The 16,464-nt window shown below is 39.1% G+C and overlaps 1 protein-coding gene and 1 pseudogene across 11 annotated transcripts in view; both read left to right on the top strand.

Moving 5' to 3' along the window:
* The first annotated feature begins 2,304 nt into the window (after positions 1-2,304).
* LOC114235886 (small nuclear ribonucleoprotein Sm D3-like) lies at positions 2,305-2,800 on the top strand (annotated as a pseudogene).
* A 4,550-nt stretch (positions 2,801-7,350) lies between these two features.
* KATNAL2 (katanin catalytic subunit A1 like 2) overlaps positions 7,351-16,464 on the top strand; it is a 109,096-nt gene continuing 99,982 nt past the window's right edge. For 10 of the 11 annotated variants that reach the window (XM_057526140.1, XM_028162611.2, XM_057526139.1 and 7 more), the window contains exon 1: positions 7,354-7,483. In XM_057526140.1, coding sequence (XP_057382123.1) covers positions 7,433-7,483 — 51 coding nt within the window. In that variant the 5' untranslated portion in view covers positions 7,354-7,432. Of the gene's footprint in view, positions 7,484-16,464 lie in introns of all 11 variants that reach the window. The other variant, XM_057526143.1, reaches the window with a different exon arrangement.

Below are 16,464 nucleotides of genomic sequence, written 5' to 3'. Positions count from 1 at the left end.
TACAATCATTCTCCATGTAACATCCAGAATGATTTTTTATAAATATAAATCTGATCTCACCATCCCCTATTCAAAATCTTTCAACAGGTTTACAGCACTCTAAAAATAAAAATTAAACTCCTTACCGCAGTCCACAGGCCCTGTTTTATCTCCCACACTTAGCCTTTATTCTTCCTCCACTGTCATTACTTATTCCCTCAAACTGTGGCACTTCTCACTACCTCAAATTATATTAATTCATGGTTTATGGGTACAGTTCTTCCCAGAGTCCCCACCCCCACTGGAATATAAGTTCCAGGAAGGCAGGGACTTTGTCCTCCACTGTATCCCCACTGCCAAGAACACCGTTTGACTCATATTAAGCATAAAATAAATATTTTCTGGATGAATGAAAAAAATGAATGATTTCATTTTCATTCAAATAGAGGAGGAATAACATTTCAGTGGTTATAAAAAATGATGTAATCAAATGTATGGAGCCTGAAAATGACAGGGTACACTCTCAACAATGACAACAATTGCTAAGACCCATTAAGCCCTCATTATGTGCATTTCCAAGCACTAGAACCACTTACATTTTGGGGCGCGTGTCAGCCTTGCTCTCCTCAGAGGCCCTGCAAACCTGAGACATGGCAACCTCCTTCCTAGCCACAGCTGATTGGATTTGGAAGAGAGGGGACTGAGAAAAACCCATATGTTAGCCAGGGTGAAGCAATCAGGTTCTTTTTCTTGAAAATTTGTCCTGAGTGACGTGTGCGCTAAAGAAGTTTGAAGATGAGTCATGTTAATGGCAGGACATTTTTGAGTGAAAGGAACAGCTGCTGAGGTCCTGAAAGCTGCACTGGTATCTACCCTTTCTGAACCTTGTTGTTCAATGTTTCATTGGCTAATGACAAAGGTTACCCGACTATTCTTCCAGAAAAACCCTCTCCCTTCATTTTTAAAACTAATACAGGTAGGTTACTTTCTTTGTTGATTATTCATTCTCTTAGAAACAAACCAACGACAGCAACAACAGAAATTAACAATCTCTTAATCAGGGAAACTTGCCTAGGGCTGTCTTTCCCACACAAGGTCTCATTTCACTATGAGAAGGTATTACTGTTCCCATTTTACAGATGAGGATACAAGGCTTGAACAGGTCCAATACCTTTCCTAAAATCACAGAGCAGTAAGTGATAGGGCAAGATTGCAATCCTGGCCTGTGTGCCTCTGAATGTGGCTGCAGGAATGGCAGCAGGAGGACTGTTCAGAGATAAAGTTAGGAAGACAGGGCACACATTCTGATACCACTTAGGGTAAATTAGAAAATGACACATAACAGTGAAGGGTAAAAACCAGACTTCATTCTATTTTTGGATAAGATCCAGTAAAAGCTCTCTATTCCTATGTTTCAACAACTGTTGGCAGAGAGAGATTTATACCAACACAGAATGTCTGTATGATTAAAACTTTTTCTCTATCCACTGACAGAGGTGACAGTTTTTAAAGAATGACAGGATACATTCTTTTTAGGTGACATAAAAAATGGAGTTTTAACAATATATATTCAGAGACGAGTTATAGTTGACTGTCAGAGGGTTTGCAGTTAGGCAGGTATCTTTCTTGTCATTCTTGAAAACTCTCCCTCATTCTTGCATGCCTAGAGAAGCTCTGTGGAAGGTGGTTTGACATAAGTGAGGCTGTGAATACAGAATTCCAAGGTGTTTGTATGGGAAGAGGCTAGTGAAGAGAAAGGGAAAGGCATTGATGGATTCACGCACAACTTGAAGAGCATAATCAATAAAACAAAAAAGTTTATGAATAAAAAACACTCAGAATTCACCCTATAAAACATTCTTGCTCTAAGAGAAAGAACAAGTGGAATAACTCGTTTTCTCCAACTGAAGTTGGACTGTGTTTTTAAGTATTTTAGAAATAATATGCCTTAAAAAAAAAGAAATAATATCTCTTGAGAAACAAGAGGTAAGCTTTGGCTCTGTTTCATACACGTCAAATGACACAACTTGGAAGCATCGATAACGTGGACACCGGACGCAATTTTGCTACTTTGGTGATTATTGAAACAATGTTTTAAAACTCAAGGATAAGAAATTTAACGAATGTTTTATAAAAGGAGAGGAAAATAAAAATTTCCTTAGAAAGAGGGGAGTTCTTCTTTTGTCTGTAGGTATGAATAGTATAGGAAGCAATTAATGGACACATTTTTTGAAATGGTTCTGGCAGCGCGGGTGGGTCGTTCGCGCACCTGTCCCTGGAGTCGCAAAAGAAAGGGAGGCAGGAGCAGCGCGCTCTTCCTCAGAGATGTCTATTGCTGTGCATGTTCAAGTCCTACACGAGGCTGAGGACCACATTGTGAATGTGAGACAAACCCGGCGACGTGTATCGTGGGAAGTTCACGAGGCGGAGGACAACAGGAACTGCCCGATGGGCAAGATCTCAGTCCCCTGCGGAGGTGATGGGCGGCTCACCTGGAGTGTACATGCGTGGCAGGAAGATCCGCTTTCTGATCTTGCCAGATTTGCTGAAAAACGCACCCACATTAAAAAGCATGAAAAAGAAAAACCAAGGCTCGGGGCCAGCCGGTGAAAAACTGCTATTCTGAAGGCCCAAGTGGCCACAGGAGAAAGAGGATGTGGAATGGGATGTGGAAACATCTTCCAAAAGCAAAGATACATTGTTGAAGAGAACTTTGCCCTTATTCTTTCTTTTAGGTTATCTGGGTTGGGGGGTGGTGGTGATGAAGTGCATGCTTATGTATATGCCCTAGGTTTTCTTTGACATCTTTCTCTTTAGATGAGGAGAAATGTTAAATTTAATAAACATGGCAGTGGGGGTTTTTTTCTTCTTGAGAAAAAGAGATAGGTCTAACCTGGGGCAATTTTGCCCTCCAGGGGACAATCGGCATTTGGCAATGTCTGGTGATATTTTTGGTTGTCACAATTTGGGGGTGCTGCTGGTATCTAGTGGGTAGAGGCGAGGGACCTGCTAGACATCCTGCGATGCTCAGGTTAGCCCCCCACAACAAAGAACTATCTGGCCCCGAATGTCAACAGTGCTGAGATAGAGAGACCCTGCTGTAGCCCAACAAATCTAGCTGGAGAATTTCAGTGAGAAAAAATGGGTTCCTCTCTTAAAGGAAAAAACACATGCTGCTGCCTTTGTGTTTTCTTTCTAAAGTGGTAGCTTTAATTAAAACTGATTTTACCATACGACCCAGCAATCCCACTACTGGGCATATACCCTGAGAAAACCATAATTCAAAGTCAGTCATGTACCAAAATGTTCATTGCAGCTCTATTTACAATAGCCAGGACATGGAAGCAACCTAAGTGTCCACCAACAGATGAATGGATAAAAAAGATGTGGCAAATATATACAATGGAATATTACTCAGCCATAAAAAGAAACGAAATTGAGTTATTTGTAGTGAGGTGGATGGACCTAGAGTCTGTCATACAGAGTGAAGTAAGTCAGAAAGAGAAAAACAAATACAGTATGCTAACACATATATATGGAATGTAAGGGAAAAAAAAAAAGGTAATGAAGAACCGAGGGGCAAGACGGGAATAAAGACACAGACCTACCAGAGAATGGACTTGAGGATATGGGGAGGGGGAAGGGTAAGCTGTGACAAAGTGAGAGAGTGGCATGGACATATATACACTACCAAACGTATAATAGATAGCTAGTGGGAAGCAGCCGCATAGCACAGGGAGATCAGCTCGGTGCTTTGTGACCACCTAGAGGGGTGGGATAGGGAGGGTGGGAGGGAGGGAGATGCAAGAGGGAAGAGATATGGGAACATATGTATATGTATAACTGATTCACTTTGTTATAAAGCAGAAACTAACACACCATTGTAAAGCAATTATACTCCAATAAAGATGTTAAAAAAATATTTGAAGAAGAGAAAAAAAAACTAATTTTAAGACAGAGTGAGATGAGATTGGGGAGTGATGTACATGTCAAATTGAGGGATTTGAATGCTCTAGGTCACAGGATTTTGTAGGCAGTAGTGTGATAAGATCTCTATTCTAGAAAACTAACACTGGGAGTAACTCAGGGGTCAAGTGACCTCCAAAGAGGTCCTCTCATTCCTTATAGTCCCTGCCCCATTATCCCTCATCTAGGCTACATAGCCTCCTTTCTGACCTCCCAGCTCCTAGCAGTCACCCTTTCAAAGTCACCTTAATTTCTGGAGAATATTTTCACTGGATATAGAACTCTTAACTTGACAGTATTTTGTTTTCTTTCAGCACTTTAAAGATGTTTTCTATAATCCTCTGGACTCAGGTTGTTTCTATGTCTTGGCTACTGTAAATAATGCTGCAATGAATATGGGTGTGCAGATACCTCTTCAGGATAGTGATTTCATTTCCTATGGATATGTATCCAGAAGTGGAATTGCTATACCGTATGATAGTTCTATTTTTAATTTTTTGAAAAAACCTCCATACCATTTTCCATAGTGGTTGTACTAGTTTGTTTTCACCGAGAGTGCAGTTCCCTTTTCTCCACATCCTTATCTCTTGTATTTTTAATAATAACCATTCCAACAGGTGTGAGATGATATATCATTCTGATTTTGATTTGCATTTCCCTTATGATTAATGAGGTTGAGCACCTTTCCACGTACTTGTTGGTCATTTGTATGTCTTCTTTGGAAAAACGTCTATTCAAGTCCTCTGACCATTTTAAAATTGGATTGTTTGGTTTTTTGCTATTGTATTGTGTGAGTTCCTTACACATTTTGTATATTAACCCCTTATCAGAAAGATGGCAAGTATTTTCTTACATTCCATAGGTTGCCTTTTCTTTTTATCAATCATTTCTTTTGTTGTGCAGAAGCCTTTAGTTTGATATAATCCCACCTGTTCATTTTTGCTTTGGTCATGTGTGCTTTTGGTGTTATATTGAAAAAAAATACATCATTGCCAAGACCAATGTTAAGGAGCTTTTTCCCTAGGTTTTCTTCTGGGACTTTTATGGTTTCAGGTCTTACATTTAAGTCCTTAATCCATTTCAAGTTAGTGTTTGTGAATGGTATAAGATAAGGGTCCAATTTAATTTTTTTGCATGGGAATATCCAGTTTTCCCAACACTATTTATTGAAGAGACTATCCTTTACCCATTGAGTATTCTTGGCTTCCTTGTCAAACATTAGTTGACCAAAAATGTATTTCTTAATGTGTGCTCAGTTGGAAACATTTGAAAGCCAGTGGTTATGTGGAGAAAATTCTTTAGAAAAACTTATATTACATTTGGAAATAAGTCAAAAGATAGTACAGCATATCCTTTCAATGTCGTACTAGAGCAGTGTTTAAGAGGCCCAACTGCTTTCCAAAGGGACTTTTTGCAATGATGGAAATGTTCTCTATCTGTGTTGTCCAATATGTTAGCCATTAGCTACATATGACAATTGACTACGTGAAATGTGGCTAGTGTGACTGAGGAACTGAATGTTTAACTTTATTTAATTTTAATTAGTTAAAATTTAAATGTAAATGGCCAAAACTAGAGGAATGTTTCTATGTCCTTTAGAAAAGAAAATGTCAAGATTTTACTGCCCTGTAGAACATTAACTAATTTTGTATCTAAGCTAGCAATCTTATCCTAACCTTTCTTCTCAAAATGCCTATAAATACCCAGTTCCTCAAAATGCTCTTTAAACCAGCTTTACCGTCTTACTGGCTCCCTCAGTGAGTTAGATAAAACCTTTGACATGATGTCCGTTCATATCAAAGAGAGTCATATTTTTAACTTTTTTGAAAGTCATGTCAACAAAAGAATGTGCTAAGTGTAGCGTAAAAGGATATATAGTGGAATCAGGAATTAGTTTTCTCTCCACCTAAGCTCTGCCTGGAGTAAGTATTGTGATCTGACAAACACCACTGAATTGTCCTAGAAAGTGATTCCTGAGCTGACTCTTAGTAGGCAAAATAGGCTTCAGTTAGGCAAATGAGGTAGGAATGATCCTCCAAGCAAAAGGAACTGCTCAGGACTGGTTCACAAGCATTGTAAGCAGTTCATTTATGCTGGAGTGAGAGATGAGGGGAGGTGTCTGGGTCAGGGTGGGAATGACAGGTGAAACTGGACAGAAAGAATAGCAAGAGAGTGTAGTGGAAAGGAACACTGGCTTCAGTCAGGAGACCTAGGTTTGCATCTTAACTCTATCTAGTTGGATAACCTAAAATGAGTTAACTCAGCTATTTGAGCCTGTTTCCACAACTGTAAATTGGGAGTATTAATAACTTTCCATGGGGTGTTAGGAGTAAATTGGATAAACACATAAATCACATAGTACATTGCCTGGTGCCCTACTTTAAATGTTTAATAAATTATAGCTATTATTACTAATGAGAGAGCAGTGAACAACTTCAAATGGTGCCAAGTTTAAAGATGGTAAAGTGTAAAATAATCTATAATTGGATTTCCTATTTAGGAAGTTATTGGCAACTTTGGCAAGAACAGCTTCAAAGGAGTAGGGGCAGAAAGTGTTGAGAAATAAATGGGAGGTGAGGAAGTGAAGAAGAGGATAGCCAGTCCTTCCAGAAAGCATGAAGTGAGTGCCAGAGAGGTGATTCAATTTAACAATTACAAGATGAGAACTTTTTTTTTAGGTTGAGGAGACTTGAATATTTTTGTATCCTGAGGGGAGAATGGATGAAGGAAGCCAAAGATAATGAGTAGAGGATGGTTTAGAATAAGATTCATAGCAAAAGAGACTGAAGGGAAAGACATTGAAGACACAAGAGTAGTTAGTACATGAAGAAAATAAAGCGGAGGAAAAAGTAAAGTCCATGTTTGTCCACTTCTAATGAGTAGGTCTGATGTGGGGGAAATTGGAGGGGAAGGAAAAGTTTAATGCACAGTTTGCATCCAAGAAAGCCCCTGGCAGCCATAGTCCACATCAGATTCTATCAGTCTAGATGGACCAAGTACAGACAATTTCAAAGTAAAGCAGGAAGGAATTTCCAAACCTTTACCTTAATCAGGAGGGGGAGGGGGGCCTAGAGAAGACCGGATGCCAAAATAGAGTCTTGGGAACAGAAGCATTGGGTCACGAAGGCCTGAACAACTGCCGAAATCAAGGACAAATACTATGGTGCATAAACTTTAGAGACAGAATTAAGGGAAACAAAACAATTGCAAATGACCCAAGACCTGCCAATCATCCCCTTTCTGTCTCTCGATTGGTCAGTGCCGTGCAAAAGCTCCGGATTGACAGATTTATTTTAACATTGATTGGCATGAGTAAAGACTCCATCTTTGCCCAGTGATTGGCTGGCATGTCCAGACTCTGGCCAATCCTGAAGGGGGCGGGCTGGTTAAGCGTCAGGTTTCCCTGAGCCGCCATCGGTGGATGTACAGGTCAGCCGAGAAACTGGTTCCTTTTCTCCCTTCTCTCGGTCCCTAACACAGTGTCCTGATGGAGCTTTCTTACCAGACTCTCAAATTCACGCATCAGGCGCGGGAAGCGGTAAGGAAAGCATATACAAAAAAAGAATTGTACTACCAGGAGCTCCTCTCCCCTTGTTGCTGCGGGCCGATTCGAGTGTCTCCAGTTGCTATGGTGGCAGAGTCCGCTGCCCGAGTGGAGCAAGCGCAAAGTCTGGGGACTGGGTTTGAGGCAGGGGTGAGGGAAGGTTGGGTCTGGGACGCAGGCGGGTTTGGGCTTGACAACGGGTTTGATGAAAGAGACGGCAGGGTTGGTTTGTGACTGAGGAAATGAGGTGTCGAGGGGGAGGTATTATTAGGCAGGCCGAGTCTTGATGGGTGAGCGGGTTTGGGGTGTGTTCAAAATGGGATTGTTCAAAGACAGGACAACACTGACCTGGGAGTTGGAATACTGGGTTCTGGTCCTGATTCACTACTACCAAGGCTGACAGACCTTAGGAACTTAATTCCTCTCTCAGGTTCCTGTTCCCCATTTGAAAGTAGGTAATTGGATTATAATCCTTTTCACAGGAAGATCACATGGATTTTACAATACATACTGTTTCCTGTTGTCTGTGTTATCCGCTAACTGGCTCAGCAATACTTTCCACAACAAAAAACGTGAATTGAAGATGTACTATATGCCAGGCACTGGGGAAATAAAAACAATGCTTTAGGGGGGAAAATGATTTAAAAACAAATTAAATTAAAAAATACTGGTATCTAAGCTCCACCTCCAGAGATTCTGGTCTTGGTGTATCCTGTGCATTGATATTTTAGAAAATCTCAATAGGTGATTACAATGTGTAGCCAAGGTTATGAACCACCACTTTAGTGTCTCCCACCTTTAAAAAAAACTAATAACACACAAAAAAGGTAACCCTTTGGCCTCACATCCCCTCTACCTAGCAACCTCTCTCCAACTTCTCCAATTTCTCTCCAGCTTCTGGAAAGGATTGGCTAGACTTGCTGTTGCTACTTCCTCACCTCTGTCCATTCCAACCTGAGCCTGAACTACCTGCATCAGAACATTTTGGACTGGCTTTTAATAAAGCAGATTCCTGGACCTCACTGAGAATTACTGAATCAGAAACTCTCTGGGATGGGGGTCTTGAAACTTGCATTGTAAATGCACACTCCAGGTTTGAAAACCACTGTCCTAGGTGGTCTTATACATTTTCATGACTTCCAGTGCCATCTGTATACCAACAACTCCCCCAAACTGACTCTAGACTGGACTTCTTTGCTGAGCCCCAAACCCATGTGATATCCTAGAATATGGAACACGGAGAGGACAATGAATCAATTGATTGTTTGACAAATCCAGTGGGGAATCTCAAGAATCTGCATGTTAACTTGTTCAACCCCTAACATTTAACCTTCTTCTCTAAAACCTGTTATCTTTCCCAGTCTTCCTCCCTCTGGGAATGTGAAACCACCATCCACCCAATTGCTCCAATCAGAATTCTGGGAATCATCCTTAGCTCCTTCTTCCTGCTAATTCCTCCCCCCGCCCCCCGTCCTCTACATAAGGAAGGCATCAGCAAATCTTACTGATTCTATTTCTATAATGGGTCTTTAATAATAGCCTTTATACGGGTCCAAGCCACTATCATCTCTCACTTGAACCATTTCGATAGCCTCTTAACTATTCCCCCTGTTGGTTTTGCCTCCTTCTAGTCCATTCTTCATCTAATGATCAGAGTGATCTTAAAATTGTGTCACTCCCTGGCTGGGATCCTTTTAATGGCTTTCCATTACACTTGGGATAAAACCCCCAACCTTGACATGATCTATAGAGCAGGCAGTGATGTGGCCCAACTTCTGCATCCAGCCTCTTTCTCACCACTTTCCATATTGCCTCACACTGGTCCAGGCACATTGTCTCAGATCTGACATGTTTCTGAACTCCATATAGTTTGTACCACACAGGTTACCATTTAATTGTGATTAATTTATGTGATTACCTATTTCCTGCATGTGACATAGCCTCTCAAACAGAATTCATGTGACTTGGAAACAGAGACCCAGTCTTATTTTTTTGTTCTATTCCCTAGATGGGACTAAGAGCCATATTTAGGTATGCTCATTGATGTCTTGAACTCTTGGGGTCTGAGTGCAAGGAACTGTGTCTGTGGAGGGAATAAGGTTGAGGTGGGGGAGGTGATCAGTGAGTTGGATATAAAGACGATTGCATGTCCACAAGGAATTTTGATCATCTATGTTGTCTACTGTATTAGGATTTCAAGAATACTTCCTTTTTATTTGGTTAATTTTTATTGTAGTTTCAAATTTTAAATATATATATAATATATATATTAAATATATATATATATATAGGATTTCTGTTTTAAACAAAGTAATGCCAGCACTCAGCTTAAAAACATTTAATAGTTCTACAAAACTTAAGAAAAAAAAGTTTCCTGCTTCCCTTCACACTGCCTTCAAATATTGCTCCCCAGAAGCAACTGCTTTTGCCCTTCTTAGCAGCTTCTTCAAAATAACAAGTTAAAACTTCTGAATTCTGATTTTTCATTCTCAGATGTAAATTCTATTTACTTCGGTGGAAAATGAGCATTTGGCTTTTTTTAACCTACCTCACTCCTTCCCCATCCTCTATCACTAGCCCATACTTCCCTTCCTCCATTTTCCCAAGATCATTTTATCACAATTTTTGGTTAAATACATATTCAGTACAGTTATGTATATTAATCTGACCATGAAAATGTTATTCACAGCTGATATGGTACCCTGTGGTTATATTTTATTTTTTATTTAACTTTGGGCAGGACTCAATCATAGCTTAAGTATGCCTTACGCTTTGGCTTAATTTTCTGTATATTTGATAACTACTTTCTTCCTAAATTTTCTGAAGGAATTGTAAAACTCCTCTCCATATGGTGAAGCTCACCAGGAAATCTTGCAGTTTCTTTTTTTTTTTTCTTAGTGACATCCTTTCTGGACCTCTTGCATCTCCTGCTTTGTAGACTGGTTGCTCTCTGGGCTTGCTATGCAGCATTCTTCCTGGGAAATCCCTTCCCCTCTTCCCTGTGTCAGAAACCCTGTTTCTTGGACCCCATGTCTTCTTCCTTCTTGTCCTATATCCCTGTTTTAGTGAAACATACTGACCAATGGCTGCCTGAGAAAAGGTACATGGGAGGCAAAGTTTTTGAAGTAAGGTACTATGTATGAAACTCTGTTCTTCTCTCACCTTGTTGATGGTTTGGCTGAGATTAATATTCTAGGCTGGAATTGATTTCATCTCATTTGAGAAGGCATTTCTCCATTATCTTTTAGCTTCCAATGTGACTGCAACAAGTCTGGTGCTATTCTTTCTCTGAAAGCTTTTAGAATCTTCTCCTTACCGTCCCTGGTTTCTGAATTTTCATGAAAGTATCACTTGTTGAGAATCCTTTTTCATTCACAGCGCTGGTATGCAGTTATGGGCCATTTAGATCAGGGAATTCATGCCCTCAATTCTGGAAAATATTCTTGCATTATTTCTTTAGATAATTTTTTCCCTTTCTTTTTTTTTCCTCTCTTGCTCTTCCTTCCTTCCTTTCTTTTTCTTTCTTTCTCTCCCTCCCTCCCTCCTTCCTTCCTTCCTTTTGTATTTTTAATGTTTTTCTTTTCCCTGGAAGTCCTATTAATTGGATATTTGACTTCCAAATGGAACCTCTAATCATGCTGTTTTCTATTTTACATCGCTTACTTTTCTTATCAAGAGACCTCTTCAACTTTTTATCCCATTTTGCTGAGTTTTAAATTTCTGCTATCATATTTTTATTTCCAGGTACTTTCTTATTGTCTCAATGTTCCTTTTTCATGGCATCTTGTTCTTACAAGATGCCATGGCTCCTTTTATCTCCCTGAGGTTTCCTCTCTCTCTCTCTCTCTCTCCCTCCCTCCCTCTTTGTCTTTTGCTCCTAGCATTATGTCTGTTTCCCCTCAGGTTTTTCTTTGCTTTTTTCCCTGGTGCTCTGTCTTTCACGTAGGAGGTTTTCCTCAGAAGTCTAGTGAACCTTGCCTGAGGTGACACACCTAAAAGCTAATTAGAATCTGTGTGTTTTAGAAGAGGCTCCTCAAATAAAGATGGGTTTCTCTGTAGGATGATCACGAAGCCAGGGGCCTTTTCACTGGGACATCCCCAAATGCCAGTCAGTGTCTGTAGTTCTTTGCTCTGAGGCCTTCAATTTCTCCAAGGAGAAGTCCTTCTCACCCTTCTACAGGGAATGAGGGCAAAACAAGCATGCTTGCCACCACTGTTGGAGTTGAACAGGGAAAGACAATTGAGTGGGGGTGGGTGGGTGGGTGGGCTTCTCCTCACTGTTCAGTGTATAAATTATACTTAATTACTCCTTCCTTTAAAAAAAATTCCTTTACCATCACTTTAATGTGATTTTGGGAGAGAGCAGAGATAAACAATCTCTAGAACAGTTTTTGTTTTACAGATATTTATTGAATGCCTACTGGGTACAAAGACTCGTACTAGTTGCTTTTGCAGGGGGTGGTTTCAGAGAGGTGAATGTAAAAAAACAAAAAGGACGAATATATGATTCATACCTAAAAGATACTCCAGCTTTATTTGATTTATTTTGTTATTGTTGGTTTCAAGTTAGGCATTTGTCATACATGTTTATATATTAAAATTTACTTTTAAATATGGTTATTTCTTTGCATATGATAGGGGTTGGTGGCAGCATAAGAATGGGAATTAGATACTTTTGAATTCATACCCCGGTTTTTACTTAACGCTGAGGTAAATATGCATTTATTCATCAACTCATACAATGAACACTTACTTAGTGACTACTATGTATAAAACATGGTGTTTTGAGATACCCATGATGTTTTGTGCATTGACACGGTTGATTATCGGTAGGAAATGCCTCTTCTCTTGGTCTTCATGATGCTACAGTCTCCTAGAGTTCTGTTTTCCTTCTTGGCCTCCTTAATGCGCTTATGTTTCTCTGCCCCTTACATTTTTGTTCTTTAGGATCTGAACTTGCCTTTCCTGGTCAGCCTGCTTCCCAAACTTGACAAAGTGCCCCTCCTTGATGCAATGAGTAGACATCACCATGCCACCTTTATCTCAGGAAATTATAATTGAATTTTTCCTTGTTGATTGCCTCCCCTGACCCCAGTAGACTATAAGCTCCTTGAGGGCAAGGACTCTGGCAAGTTTCTTTCCTGACTGGTAAACTGATCATGCTTCTGCAGGGCTTCTGAGTCTTTAATGTGCACACTAAACATCTGGGATGCTTTGAAAATTCAGATTGTGATCCAGTAGTTCTGGATGGGGCGTGAATCATGAACTCCCTTGTGGTGCTGATGCTGTAGTGATCTGTGGGTAGCAAAATCTGTGAGTGGAGAATTTTCTCCTATTCCATTTTAAATTTAGTGTTTAATTAAAATAAGACTATATGCAATTTGTAAACCTCCGCCACTTTCTTTTTTTCAACTTGAAGGTAAGATCCTGGGGGCAAGGAAGCTCTGAGGAGCAATTGCTTCAGTGTATTTAGTTTGACCATACAATTAAAACCAAACAAACAGTAATTGGTCTCAGTGCAGAAGAATGGTTTTTAGAAAGCCATAATTGATCCACACATTCATGTGTACACACAAAATAATCTGAAAAATAGTTACTTTTATTTATTCTCATGTGTCATTACATGTACTTTTCAAAAGTTGTGACTTTGCTTGTGTGAAATTTTTATATTAAAAATATCTGGTATAGGTGTTAGCTAATTAATGAGGTGTCAGATTAGGTTTTTAAATGAGCGTTGTTAAATGCCTTAGCTTTTATTAATTGCATGGGCCCCTAAAAAAAAAAAACTAGAGTAACTGAAAATTTAATTACATCAATGTTTTTCTTCAGAGAACTAAGGCTTATTAAGCTTTAAATGTTCAAACATTTAAGCATCTAATGAAATACCAATAGCTATAAACAATGTGCAGTTCTAAATACTAATTAAACAAACTCTACCTCACCATAAAGCTAAGCTGAATTTTAAGTAACTCACGTTTTAAGTTCTCAGCTCTGCTCTTACATAAGGAAGGTTAACCACTTCACTACCGAACACTGCCGTAGCCTTGTGGGCATCTTTAAAAGTGCTGTGGGTGCTGTTGAACCCCATTCTTCCTGTACCTGGACCAAGAAAGGGAGGCTGATCAGACAACCTGGAACATTTTGCTAGTGTCACATTGCTACCCTTGGAGATTTGTTCTTTTTTCTATTTTTCTTTTTAACCACTAACTGAGAATATGAGAATATACAGATATGACTTTGTATATTTGATGTTTTGGGTTAAAAACATCCTTTCTTTCTTTTGTAAAAATAACGTTAATTTTATTAGGTTTTATTTTTAAGTATAAAAAGTATATATCTCTCCACCCAGGTCAATCTTATAAACATTAAAAAAAATGATAAAGCTTTCTGCTCTCAAATGTGGTAGAGTAAATGGTACCAGACTAGCCTTCCTGCTATAGGTAACTAGGAAACTGGACTAAATATATGAATAATCTGTTTTCAGACGTTGGGCAATGTGATCATGAGACAAGATCTTCTGCCTGGAAGCAGTAACTGGGTTCTAGCACACAAGGGAGTATCCAAGCAGAGCACAGCAGTTTTGCAGAGATGAGACAGGGAGTTGAGTTTGGGAAGACTTACCTGGTTAGGATTGGGAGGGAAGAGGACCAGAGAGGAGAGAGCTAGGCAAACAAATTGCTCCATACATCTGAGTTTTTGGCTGAATACTAAGCTGTGCATACACAGAGTGGAAATGTATGAAGCTGGGGAAAAACCAATTATCAGGGAACTATAAGCTGAACAACTACTGGTGCTCACATAACATTGAGAGACATTTGAAGTCCAGCCAACCTGAGTGGAGACTTCTTGTGGAACAGCAGAGCATTTAGTAGAGATTCCAGGAAGGCAATGCATTAAGAGTAACCTAAACTAGGCTTAGAATAAAAGTGACTTTGGATAACCTCCTTCCTAACAAAGCTTGATAGAATCAGACTTACCTGCAAATAACTAAACTATCTGCCCCCTCAAAACCCTCAAAATACTTAAAAGAAGGCAATATAATCTAGGTATTCACAAGACTGGCATCCAAGGAAATAACTACTAGTGGTCATAAAAACCAGGAAAATGTGCCAAAACCAGGACAAAAATCAGTCAACAGAAGATCCAGTAATACAACAAAAGACAGAATTAGCAGACAGGGTCTTTAAAAATAGCTATTATAAATATGTTTAAACATTTAAGGAAAACATGATTATAAAAAGGAGAAAAACAGAAGATATAAGAAGAATAAAACGGAACTTACAGACTTGAAAAATATGCAGAATTGTTTCTGGGTCCTCAAGTCTGTTCCATGGGCCTTTTTGTCTATTTCCTGTGCTAATACCACACTGTCTTAATAAATATAGTTGTGTCCATTCTTGATATCCATTAGAGCAAAGACTTCTACTTGTTCTTTTTTTGTCAAATGGTCACACTATTATTTGTTCTTGTAGTTCCTTTAGGTGTAAGATTAGATTGTTTATTTGAGATTTTTCTTGTTTCTTGAGGTAGGATTGTATTGCTATAAACTTCCCTCTTAGAACTGCTTTTGCTGCATCCCATAGGTTATGGATTGTAATGTTTTCGTTGTCATTTGTCTCTAGGTATTTTTTGATTTCCTCATTGATTTCTTCAGTGATCTCTTGGTTATTTATTTATTTATTGTTTAGCCTCCGTGTGTTTGTGTTTTTTACGTTTTTCCGACCACAACGCTATGAGATTAGAAATCAATTACAAACCCTGTAATTGATTTCTAATCTCATAGCGTTGTGGTCGGAAAAGATGCTTAATATGATTTCAATTTTCTCAAATTTACTGAGGCTTGATTTGTGACCCAAGATGTGATCTATCCTGGAGAATGTCCGTATGCACTTGAGAAGAAAGTGTAATCTGCTGTTTTCAGATGGAATGTCCTATAAATATCAATTAAATCTATCTGGTCTGTTGTGTCATTTAAAGCTTGTGTTTCCTTATTAATTTTCTGTCTGGATGATCTGTCCATTGGTGTAAGTGAGGTGTTAAAGTCCCCCACTATTAATGTGTTACTGTCGATTTCCTTTTTTATAGCTGTTAGCGTTTGCCTTATGTGTTGAGGTGCTCCTATGTTGGGTGCATATATATTTATAATTGTTATATTTTCTTCTTGGATTGGTCCCTTGATCATTATGTAGTGTCCTTCCTTGTCTCTTGAAACATTCTTTATTTTAAAGTCTATTTTATCTGATATGAGTATTGATACTCCAGCTTTATTTGATTTCCATTTGCATGGAGTATCTTTTTCCATCCCCTCACTTCCAGTCTGTATGTGTCCCTAGGTCTGAAATGGGTCTCTTGTGGACAGTGTATATATGGGTCTTGTTTCTGTATCCATTCAGTGAACCTGTGTCTTTTGGTTGGAGCATTTAATCCAATCACGTTTAAGGTAATTATCAATATGTATGTTCCTATTACCATTTTCTTAATTGTTTTGGGTTTGTTTTTGTGGGTCCTTTTCTTCTTTTGTGTTTCCCACTTGGAGAAGTTCCTTTAGCATTTGTTGTAGAGCTGGTTTGGTGGTGCTGAATTCTATTAGCTTTTGCTTGTCTGTAAAGCTTTTGATTTCTCTGTCGAATCTGAATGAGATCCTTGCCAGGTAGAGTAATCTTGGTTGTAGGTTCTTCCCTTTCATCACTTTAAATATATCATGCCACTCCCTCACTTTTCCCTTGTTGCTTTTAATAATTTTTCTTTGTCTTTAGTTTCTGTCAATTTGATTAGTATGTGTCTTGGCGTGTTTCTCCTTGGGTTTATCCTGCCAGGGACTCTCTGTGCTTCCTGGACTTGGGTGGCTGTTTCCTTTTCCATGTTAGGGAAGTATTCACCTATAATATCTTCAAATATTTTCTCCAGTCCTGTCGCTCTCTCTTCTCCATCTGGGACCCCTATAATGTGAATGTTGGTGCATTTAATGTTGTCCC

This window comes from Balaenoptera acutorostrata, chromosome 13 (genome assembly GCF_949987535.1).
Source record: "Balaenoptera acutorostrata chromosome 13, mBalAcu1.1, whole genome shotgun sequence".
In the NCBI taxonomy this organism is placed as follows: Eukaryota; Metazoa; Chordata; class Mammalia; order Artiodactyla; family Balaenopteridae; genus Balaenoptera; species Balaenoptera acutorostrata.
Note: the sequence above shows the minus strand (reverse complement) of the source record. Positions and strands in the feature narration are given on the sequence as shown.